The sequence below is a fragment of the Polistes fuscatus genome, unplaced genomic scaffold (assembly GCF_010416935.1).
Source record: "Polistes fuscatus isolate 324 unplaced genomic scaffold, CU_Pfus_HIC Scaffold6, whole genome shotgun sequence".
Classification (NCBI taxonomy): Eukaryota; Metazoa; Arthropoda; class Insecta; order Hymenoptera; family Vespidae; genus Polistes; species Polistes fuscatus.
The window spans coordinates 10,964,251-10,976,834 of NW_025113140.1; the positions used below are offsets into that span (position 1 = coordinate 10,964,251).

The window sequence follows — 12,584 nt, forward strand, 5'->3', positions numbered from 1 at the left end:
AAAAATAATTGCTTTTATCGATTATTATACTCGCGCTTTTTTTTTCAAACATCATTATTGCTGAAACTATCATACAAACCATGAGGTCTCTCAAATTTTTCTACTTGGTAACCCCTTCCGTTTACTCGAGCAAATATTTTCGTAATTTTGGGTACACAGACTTTATACTATTTTTTTCTTTCGTTATCGTAATTTCACGATGATCCTATTTTCAATCATTTCGCGTCCAGGAATTATGTAGTTTTTCTTAAATTTTTGCGACCCCATACGGGATCGGGAGTCATATCTTAAGAAACTCTAACGTAGACACGTTATTTTTTGTATTTATTTATTTATATATATACATATGCGTGTGTGTGTGTGTGTTTGTTAATTTTTCTTTTCTTTTTTGTATATTTATGTATATTGCGAGAGAGATGTCAATCATTAAAATATGTTCGATTATATATTCACGCAATATATATATATTAATGATTAATTTTATATAAATTATTATAATAATTATATATAATATTTAATTTACATAAAATTAATCATTATTATCTATTTATATATAAAAAACCGAATTACACACACGAATTACATATATATACATATATATATATTGAATAATTTCTTTTAGCCGGTATATTTGTATGTAAATTTCTTTTTTCTATTAATTATTTATTTTAAAAATTTATAAATCTGTCAATTTATTTCATGTTGTTGATAGAGGAACACGAATTGGACGCAACATTATGGTGAAAAGCATTGAGGAACTTAATACATTTGAGCTTTGTTTTCGATCATTGTGAGTGGTTAAAAAAAAAAAAAGAAAGAAAAAAGAAAATAAGAAGTGAATAACAAAAAAATAAAAATGTAGAACAATTTTGATTGTCTTTCGATAAAATTACATATAGAATAATTGTCAAGATATGATTGTCATCGTCGATGTAAATTAAAAAATTGAAAAATTAAAAATTGAGTTTTATTTAATTATGATATTTATATAAATAATTACAAAAACAAACAGAAATTAATCACGATCGTACATAATAGTTCATGAAAGAAATAATTTTGATCGATCGAGAAATTCCTGTTATTAAGAATAAAATTCGTCAAATGCCATATTTGAGAAAAGAAGAAAATTCAAATAATTAATTATGAAAGCTCACAGCGATCTTCTTTTTGAAAAAGAAAAGGAAAGAAGATAAATAAAAATATAAAATTCGTACGAACGATTCGATTATCCAGAATTTCCATCAAGAGATGATCTTAACGACGGATTCTCCCTCATCCTTGAGTAAAAGACTAAGTCTGAGGTCGAGTTCGCCAGCTTCGAGAGCCCATTTTTCCCTTAACCATCATGGTGAGTCAGTCGTTTGTGTGCCTAAAGTATGGATCGGGAAGAGAGTATACCAACCTACGGTCAATTGTGTTAATGGCAATAGCTCAAGGTTCACTTCGGCGCCACCCAAGCCTTGATTACTCTCGAATCCTTGTTTTTTTTCCCACAACATTATTAGAAGATTTCTACCGAGTGCATCGCAGGTGCTGTATTTCAAGGTTTGTCGATATTGAGGATTACGCGTGTGCCGAATCACTCTTGTTTTCCTTTTCTGCAGCCATCTTTCACCGTCCCGTAAATATGTTTTCACGTAGGTATCTACAATTATTATTATTTAAACAGTGAAACTTATTCAAGAAAACGGTCAAATTTAATAAAATTACACGAAATGGGGTAGGGAGCATAAAGGTAGGGAGAAGGAGAGAGAGAGAGAGAGAGAGAGTGAGATAGAACTCATAGTTGATCGACAGTTGAATAAGATTCTAGAAGGTTCTAGTTTAGTGTTAGTTATATTGTATGTGTGTGTGTGTGTGTGTGCTGTATAAGATACATCGATCGATAGTTACTGCGAGAGATGCGTTTGTTTATAGATGGATGATGAGTAGGGATATAGCATACCTTGCGAGTGTTCGACATACCTTAAATGATTGTTAACCCTTTGACTAGTACGGGCGCATATATGCGCCCGGCAAAAGCTATCAGTGTGGCCTATGGTCGAATATCATCCGCGAACCGCTTCAACTTAGAACAGTTCGCAGTCAAAGGGTTAATTAATCAAAGCTAATGTATATTGTAGTCTAAAAGCACGAAGTATAAGTTGAACGTACCGTTCTCTTCGGAATCCATCGTTAGACTGGCACGTTATCCTCTGTGAAAGTTCTTTTATTGAATGTTGTTTATATGACTTTCCTAATATAAGGAAATTTTATTTATTACGAATATTATTTTCGTTATGCGTATGTACCATATAAGGAAAGTCATGTAAGCAACATTCAATAAAAGAACTTTCATAGAGGACAATGATTCATTTCAACGATGGATTTCGAGGAAGACGGTGCTCCGAACATATACTTAGTGTTTCTAAATTACAGTACACATTTTATTCGATTAATTAAGGTAAATCCAACACAGTACTGTACTGTACTAATATTTTGGATTGTTTAAATTAAAAAACATTTTTTTAACGTTCCCGGTCAGTGATGATTTTGAGTTGAAAATTTTCATCTAATAAAATATCTGATCTCGAAATTGTTTAATATTAGAAGTATATTAACGGATATGTAATTTTGTTGATAAATGTACTTTGTATTTTTGATTTTATGAATATATTAATATATTAATAAAATAATAAGAAATGATAAAGAATTTAATTGTATATAAGATTTGAAACTTTCGAACACATGTTTGTCTTATGGAAAAAAGATAGAAGATCAAAATATATTTTATAATGTTTGAAAAAGTTTAGAATTATCTTTTTACCGGGTTCATCCTTTTCCTTAGGGCAAATGTCCCTAGCACAGATAACTTCAACCTCGAGAGTACTCTTGCTGAAACAAAAACCTAGCTTCACCTCGCCGTTTTGTGGACCTAAAAACAACAAATACACGTTTATATATATTTCTTTACGATCATATATATTTTTAAAATTTAAAAATATTTCGAATAGAAAATTGAATGTTTAATTGACTGAATGAAACTTTACCATTGATCATTTTGATTCCTTTTGGTGGAATCTGACCTCTTCCTAGTTTCCAGTCGAAACCATTCTCAGCTCTTGCATGACTGTAAACATTAGTATTGCATATGAAAAAATTAGTATGTAAAAGATTACAATATATAATTGTATTAAATATTATTTTTATAAAAAAGTTCAATCCAAATTCTACGGTAAAATTTTAACGATAAATTGTCTATTTCCTCTTATTGAAAATATAATCAAATATAATTTTTTTTTATTATAATTTTTTTTATGAAGAAACCAAATTTCGTCAAATAACATTCTTATGTAAAAAAAAAAATATAAATATTTTTATTTCAGCTGAATTATTATATTTGAGAAAATGAAAATCAAACAAACATTTTCTTACACCTAATCGAGGCAAATTTTCAATAATTTTTTTCGTTATAGAAAAAAGAAAATGTATAACTGGCATAATATTTTTTATATAAAAATTTTAATTATTACATAGAAATATAAAAATTGATTTATTTAATTTACCTCCATCTATCGTCCTCATCCGATTCACTATTTCGATCCAAGAATCTTTCGGGTATATCCATAACGCTCTCTTTGCGCTCACCCCGTCCTGTGTGATTACAATCAATGTTGCTTTCTTTTACTTCAATCGATTATCCAAAGAAAAATTTATATTACAACCTGTGTGTCGTATCAGATATTTAATCGAAATATCAAGAAAATACAGTTTAATATAAGTGAATCTGTTTTATTCATTATTATATTTTCTCGAATAACACGAGCAATGAAATCATTTTTTTTTCCTTATTAAATTTCTTATCAATTCATTCATTCATTTATCTATTTATTTTTCTCATAGAGAAAAATATTGAAACGAAAAAAATAGTTTCATTTTATTTAACAAATTTTCTCCTATGCGATTGCTCGAAGTTTTCATTTATCCAATAAGTTACCAATACATTTTTAGGTGCACGTACGTACGTACGTGTGTGTGAAACACACCGACACAAAGGTTGCGTTTCTTTTCTTTTATATTTCTTTCTTACTTTCCTTCTTTCTTTCTTTTCTTTTCTAATATTTTCTTTCTTAGTTTTCTTTTTCGTAATTTTAATTCTTTTTTCTATTTCTATTTTTTTAGTTTTTATTATTTTATTACTCATGACGTAGGTACTACGTTCGTTAATTGAATCTCCTCTCTACCTAGGAAATCGTATATTTCTCGCCAAGTAAAGCTTTTACTCTCTACTTGTAAGGCAACAAAATACGATAGCGAAGCGTGTTCTCGATGAATTAAATACGAGTGTATTATAACAATATATTGATTTCATTATTATATTGTAAATTAACAAAATTAACGAGAGATAAAAAAAAGAAAAAAATTCTCTAATTTTCCTATCCATAAAATGTTTCAATCGATTTTACGTGTTCACAAAAAATAGTTTAATTATATTTCTCTCGATAGAAGATCAATTATTATTTCCTTTATTTTCTATTAATTAAATATGTAAGAAGAAAATGTCTTTAATATTTTTTTCGTATCATTTAGATGTTAACAAAATTTACTTATTTAATTATTTATAATAACATTTTTTAGCAAGAATAAAAAAATCTACCTAATTAAAGCATGTATATCAAAATTATCTATACATTTGATATTGATATTAATAATAATAATAATAATAATAATAATAATAATAATAATAATAATATTAATAATAATAAAATTTCAGTAAAAAAGATCGAATAAAAATAAATGAAAGTTTTTTATAATTAAACAAAATGATTCCGTCGAAATTCATTCGATTTTAGTTTTATTATCTTTCGTGGTAACTTCTCTCTCTGTGTCTTTCCACAAATGTGTGTGCGTATATACGTAGATATGTACGTGTGCATACGCGTACATTAAATACGGATTAATCATTTCAAACATGTTTTTCAAACTGTAAAACGGATTTAACGTTCCGATCGTTTTCCGATAACATAGTTACGGAAAAATAAATCTTTCATCGGTAGTAACCGTTTGACCTGGTTTCCAAGTTCTACCATTTTTAAAAGTTCTTTGTCAAGTTTTCTATGTATGCACATAATATTTATATATGTATGTGTATTTATTCTATACTACGATATATATAAATATGTTATCCTGCTATTCTATTCCACGAGATTAACTACGCTAATTTAAACGATTTAACTTGCTAACATTAATTAATTAATAATTGAATATTTCAATTAATTTGTCTGGAATATATATATAATCAAAATAAGATGTTAAATATAAAAGATAGAGAGAGATCGTTGTTTAAATTAACGACTACTTCAATCTCTAAACTATAATTTTTAATTTTCAATTACCAATTTCTCTCTAATTTCTAATTTCTAATTTCTAAATTCTAATATCTAGTCTCTACGAAAACTACATTTTTGGGATTAGATAGATTAGAGCATTCCTTTGAATCTATACGAGCTGCACGATGCGTATAGAAAAACATACATTACGTCAAATCCTATGGGTACCTCTTTAAAAATATATTCTTCGATATTTATTGTATTTGTATCATTAGAAATTATGATTTGTAGAAAATAAAAATTAGTCGAGAAAATAAAAGAATAAGAGAAGAAGATAATAAGAGAGTAGAATAGAAAGAGATAGTTGGTTAAACGAGTTAAGAGAGAATTAAAAATTAGAATTCCTATTTTATCGAGAGGTACCCATATATTTTATCATGAAAAAAAAAAAAGAAATACTAATTTCTATTATTCACATTCTGATTAGATTTATCTATTCCTACGATAATAAGGTAACTACTGTGTCATGCAGATTTATTATAACCGTCGGACGAATTTCGTTTCTTTTTTTTTCTTTTAAACAAATTACAAATAATATATTCATAAGTTTATTATATAAGAAACGCGAAGTGGGTCAACAAATTTCTATCTGGACCAAAGGTACTCAAAGATGATTTTTAAAATCCATTACCTTTTTAGAAATATTTTCATGTTACTAATTAGACTAATAGTTTGACGAGCAAAATGTCTTAAAAAGCTTAATCAATTTTTAAATTTATTTAACAAACTTTTGGCTCGTTTAGAGGATATTTTCAAACCTAAGTTCCAATATTTCTAAATCGAGATTTCTCGTAAAGAAAATAAATAAAAAAAAAAAAGAAATGAATTTCCATTATAAAGATTTCAATCTTACGACAAATCTTACTAACAATAAAGATTTCTAATTTGTTAACAAAGTATTTTTAAGAATAATAATTCGATTTTTACCACTAACGAATTGTGTAAGTTAATATCATAAATGTATATATACTTGGAATAAAAAAAATAATTCAAACAAATTTTGTTTCGAATAACCGAATGAAAGAAAACTTGTTTCAAAGGTCGAAATACGTACGACGATAGTGTGTGTGTGTGTGTGTGTATGTGTGTGTGTGCGTGTATAAATTGTGTATTCAAAAGTCGATTGGCTCCTTACCTAAGGCTGCAACTGCAGGTAACAACTGGTAGCAAGTGGCTAGCGATCAGAATATCTATGAATGCTGGCAGAGAAATTGCTAAGCGAATACTCTTAACAAGCGTTATACTGCACTAACTTTACGTACATACATATACATGTATATATATGTGTATATATATATACATGTTTCTTAAGAAGAAAATATATTTTTCGTATATATATAAAAGATGTTTATATAAAAATTACAAAAAAAAAAGAACAAACCAATGCAATATTTTTTATATATAAAAAATAAAAAATAAAGTATATATGTATATATATATATGTATATGTATATACAGGGTGTCCGGTAATTAGTAGTACACGCGAGCAGGGGATGATTCTACTTGAGAAATTAAATCGAAAATAGAGAATAAAATTTGTTTATATAAGTCTTTTTGTTTTTGGAAAAGAATAAGTTTGAATATTTGTCGAGTACGCGTGCAGTTGACTGAGCTTGCAACCCTGAGAACTAAAAAGCTTTGTTCGATAAGCATAAAAGTAGAGAACCTATACAAGAAATTTCATCATGCTGAAAATGTTTATGAATACTGTATTAAGAAGCAGAAAAGTGTTTTCCAAAATATTCGAAAGGTAAAATAGCGAAATCCTTCGAGATGAAATCGAATCGAGTCCATGTGTATATGATTGATCAACAAATTTTTTAACTCTTCTTTTTTTTCCCAAAACAAAACAAAATTAATAGTTATGAACAAATATTATTCTACATTTTCGATTTAGGTTTTCATGTAGAATTATCTTTTGCTCACGTTTGTATTACCAGTTAGAGGATATTCTGTATAATGACGTAGAAGTGGTACTAAAAGTGTAGAACAGAACGAAAACATAATCGTGGGGGTGTAAGAAAAGAAGACTTCCCTATATTATTGGTATACAACTCCATCCTTTTAGATTAGAACAACAATAGTGTTTTTTGGAACATTTTCCATTTCATTGTTTCACTTTTTTTTTTTGGTTATATTTTAAAAAGTCTAACCTGTCTGTTATAATATAGAAAAAGGATCGTAGAAAGGAGATCAAATAATAATAATAATAATAATAATAATAATAATAATAATAATAAAATTGAAAATTAGGTATTATATTATTGGGAGAGCATAATATCTAGTTAAAAAAGAAGGTGAAATTTAAAGTAGTAAAAGAAGAAGTAGAATTAAGGGTAGAAGATTAACATTTATATAACAGAGTATACCTTCAGAACGGTTGGGGTAGTAGTAGTTGGGAAGCTAGGTTTTAGTAATAAAAATGTTAAATTTTAATTATAACACACTTTACCTACCATTTGCGAATTTAACGAATACCTAGAAAAACCAACTAACAGGTTGATACAGGAACTATAGAAAATTCTTCTGTAATACCGTAATACCGATCATTATGAGAAAAGTACATGTAGTTCAACAAATCGAATCAGTAGAACGCATTATAGAACCCTCCTGACAATTAATCTAAACAAAAATTCATTTTATTTATTTAAATTCATTTCAAGGAATCTATAAATAATCAGAAGAAACAAACTATCAAACATTATTTTACCGATAATCTTTTCATTATCAGGATTCATTTAAAAGAGATTGATAGTATTAGAAGAGGACAGGAAAAAAAAACACTGTTTACTTATAATAGTTAATAGTAAAAGTATAATTGAACGAAATCCGTTAATATTCGCTAAAACAGATTAATAGATTGTCCTTGTCAATAAGTGACATTTGACATTGGCTAAAGTAAAGGTAGGTAAAGTGTTAAGATTAATTGTATGGGATTAAGATAATGGATGGGTTCAGATTGAGACAGAGAAAGAGAGATAGATAGATAGGTAGATAGATAGATAGACAGATAGATAGATAGATAGAGGTAGAGAAAGAGAGAGAAAAAGAGAGAGAGAGAGATAGAAGTGAAGAGAAACAATGAGTCTTACCGGAAGCCCATAACGGCGGACGACAGAGTCTTGCGGTTATTTAACGAGGTGGTGTGGAGTGCGGCAGTGGAAAGGATGAGGCCGATTTACCGGTCCTCGGAGACACAGGTTCGCACTGCCACACAGTAACTGTTGGGACTACGCATTCTGTTGCAGATCAGGTGGTTGGTAGTAGTAGTAGTAGTAGATAGTAGGTAGTAGAGGTAGTAGTAGTAGATAGTAGTAGTAGATAGTAGTAGTAGTAGTAGTAGTAGTAGAAGTAGAAGTAGATCAGTAGTTGATTTGGTTGACAGATCGGCTTCGCCATATTGGCCCAAGAATTAGTCGTAGATAGTCGAAGGGGTGTTGTTTGATTTTCGTCATAGTGTGAAGTAGCAGATTTCGCCGTAGAGATGGGACGGACAGGCGGGCGGGCGGGTGGGCAACCGTTTTCGTACCGATCGAATCGTTTTCGTTCGATTCGTGTTATTTTTCATTCGTTTAGATTCATTCGCGTTCAGTGAATTAGCGGAAGAGAGCCGACCGAGAAAGGATAATTATTTAAGACAATCAAGATTGTTCTAACATAAGTATTTTAGACACTCAGCAGGTGATATTTATTAACGACCAGCTTGGCTTTTTAATCAACATTTTTCACGACAGCGGATAATAATAATAATAATAATAATAATAATAATAAATCACATAATCAAATGAATAATAAGATAAATAATGATAATGAAATAATAATAATAATAATAAAAATAATAATAATCATCGGCTTACAACATACGTCGAAGATAAGCGATCAACACATTACTACTTTTTGCCTTGGTATTAAATGTTTTTTGTTTTTTTTTTAAACAACTGACCATGATGATTGATCTTCAAGTGTCACAAAAGGAGGACAAGTGTTGGGTTTATAGGAAGTTGGGATATTTTAAGGAGACTCATCATTTAATATAAATTAAACTTTGCTTTCTTCCTGGAAATTTTATTACTTCTTTTTTTTCTTTCTTTTTTTAATTTCAAGGTTGTTTTTAATACCCGAGGAAGAGAAGGAGGAAGAGGAGGAAGACAAATTATTAAAATTATTAGACCGGATGTCGGTCAATTGGAAAGCTGCCAGGCAGAAGGAGCAGCAGTTAGCGGCAGGCAAACATTTGGCGCAACACAGTGAACGCACGTTTAAATATCGGTGTAATTTGTTATGTATAATATATATATATATGTACGCGCGAGTGTGTATAAATGTATTTACAGTATGGGCTCAAAAATCGATTAGTCTTTTTTTGATAAGTTTAAAATAAATACTTTTTTGTTTTTTTTAATCAGATTGCCAAACCAAAGGCCTAGTTTAACACATTACTTATCAACGGCTGATTGTTTTACTTTGGTCAGCGTTTATTCACTAGTAGCTTAAAAATTGTTCTTTTTTTCCTTTCTTTTATTTATCACGGTTATTGATCGATCTATACTAAAAATTGACCTTACTTAAATATTATTATATATATTCAACACACATTTTAATGTTTTATTTTTATCTAATATTGTTTTTCTAGCAAATAAACACAAAAGTACAATATTTATATTTCTTTTAACTTTATGAATATTTTTATTGATAACTACCATTAACAATTTATTTTTTCTCCCACAAAAATATCCACTGATATTATCAAAGAATTTTTATTCAAATTGGCCAAATATTTTCGTTGCCCGATAAGTAATGTCTCAATTAAAAGCATAGACACAAAAGAACATCTCTCGACAAAAGAAGTAATCGATTTTTTATATTTATATCACGTCTGAAATCATTTTTCTGCCCAACGGAAATAAAAAAAATCTTTCAAGGACAATTTTGCATATATCTATCGTAAGGATAAACGAATAGTAGACGAGAGTAACAGATTGTACAATGAATTGGACAATATTTTTCCTGGAACTACGATTAAGACGAACGTGTTATTTATGAGAGAGCGAGAGAGATATAGCTAAAATGACAAAGAGAAAGAAAGAGCACAGAGAAACAATTAGGATCATAGAATGATATATGATTGTTATTTGTATCAACTGATAGGGCAGGGAGAAGGGGGGGGGTGGGCGAGGAAGGAAGGTGCCGTTGGGAAGCCTAGAAATCTTAGTATGTTTCATAAAAATCGAAAATCGTCTATAATGATCGAGAGAAACGAGAGAAAAACATTTATTTGACTGAACGATACGAAAGGGAAAAACACACCTAAGCGACTTTCTTGATCAATATATATATTCATTTTGTTTGTTGCTGTTCTTTTCATCGAGCAACATTTGATCGATGACGATGATGATGATAATGATGATAACGATAATAATGATGATCAAAATCCGTGTTATTCATCGTCCTTGTAGTCCTTTCCAGGCCGCTTAATCCTCGCTTTTTAACACAGCATCGTTTTTTTCACGCGATAAGGAAAGCGCGAGAGAAAGAGAGAGAGAGACAGACAGACAGAAAGACAAAGAGAGAGAAAGAAATTGAGATAGAAAGAGAGAGAAAGAGAAAGAGAAAGAGAAAGAGAGAGAGAGAGAGAGAAAGACAGAGAGAAATAGAGGAAAGGGGAAGAGAAATAGAAACATATATATATGTATACACATATGCATTTGTTTATATTTATATATACATTATTATGTATATAAGAATATATAATATTATACACATATGCATATATATGCGTTTATATATTTATATACACATTATGTATATCGTTACATACATGTGTATATTAAATAATTGCTTGTTCAAATTAGTGATATGAGATTCGCTGATTAAGATGTTATATTATATATATATATATATATATATATATATATATATATAATACACAAAATGAGAAGGAAAAGATAGAGAGGAGAGATTACATAAAAGTGAGATACAGATATGATTAACATATAAATACGTACAGATGATGAGGCGGACGTCGATGTATGTATATATACATGTTATATACAGTACATATATGTACTTGACTGTTCAATTGTTTTCATATGTTTTTCATTATGTATTAACAATTGTGCAGTACATCAGTAAGTACCAAACGTTAATCATACTGCTTAAGTATAATAAAAAACATTTAAAAACTATCGTTCAATCTAGTACATATGTCAATAATGAAAACTTATACGGTCAATATACATATATATGTAAATGTGAGAGAGAAAGAGAGAGAGAGAGAAAGAGAGAAACAGACAATGCACAAAGAGACTCGCACAAGTAACGTTGATCATAATCATGGTGTCGTTATGTATGCTATGTGAGAGATCAAATGCAATCATATACACGAGTGGATTGAAATGTTTCGAGCATCAACAAAAAAGAACACAATTTTTATTATTTTTTTTTTTAAATAAAAGTAAGTTTGACCGGAATAAACTTTGTTTCTAAGTTAGACTCTCGAAATTTTTCAATTAACTCACGTATGTATTTAGATATGTACAGTGAGTCATAAGAGCATTCGTATCCACCTTCGCTGTCAATTTTAAATAATTTGCTTTTAATGCATAACTTTCCGAATTCTTAATACATAGAAACATATTTTCAAATTATTAAACTTTTAAATTGATATTAATTTGATTGCAAAAGAATACTTTATTGTCTGGGAAATATATAAGTTAATATAAATGATAAGAAAATTGGACTCACTAAAATATTCGTACATATGCGGGATGTAATAAAAATGTAATGAATATTTTTGTAATTGGGTTTTGCTATAGCTTGCATTTTATATTAAGTTTTAAAACAATTGGGTGTACTTTTGTGAGACCAATTTTATAATTTATGTAAAATTATATTTATCTTATAATAAAATTATACTGTTTGGCAATAAAATTGATGTCAATTAAAAAGTTTAATAAGCTCCTAATATTTTTCTATGTTGAAGAATTTTGAAATATTGCATTGCGACCAAATATCAATTATTTCAAATTAATAATGGAAGAATGCTCCGTTCTAACTCGTTGAATATTTATATATATATACACAAAATATACGAGCTCATCATTCTCGATAATTGGATTAATTTTGAAATAAATTTTTATTCCCGAATATCAACGATCAATGAGCTGATATATTATAACAACGTTTTCAAAAGTGTAAGTAATAAATATATTAAAA

At 28.7% G+C, this 12,584-nt stretch overlaps 1 protein-coding gene across 11 annotated transcripts in view; it reads right to left on the reverse strand.

Annotated features, from left to right (window-relative positions):
* Positions 1 to 1,328: 1,328 nt before the first annotated feature.
* The window catches only part of LOC122523428 (regulating synaptic membrane exocytosis protein 1), a 118,614-nt gene continuing 107,358 nt past the window's right edge, over positions 1,329 to 12,584 (reverse strand). For 7 of the 11 annotated variants that reach the window (XM_043645161.1, XM_043645159.1, XM_043645164.1 and 4 more), the window contains 4 exons: positions 3,546 to 3,633; positions 3,030 to 3,109; positions 2,807 to 2,914; positions 1,329 to 1,645 (listed from right to left, as the gene is read on the reverse strand). In XM_043645161.1, the coding sequence (XP_043501096.1) occupies positions 1,344 to 1,645; positions 2,807 to 2,914; positions 3,030 to 3,109; positions 3,546 to 3,633 (578 nt within the window). In that variant the 3' untranslated portion in view covers positions 1,329 to 1,343. The other 4 variants (XM_043645169.1, XM_043645167.1, XM_043645166.1 and 1 more) reach the window with 3 other exon arrangements.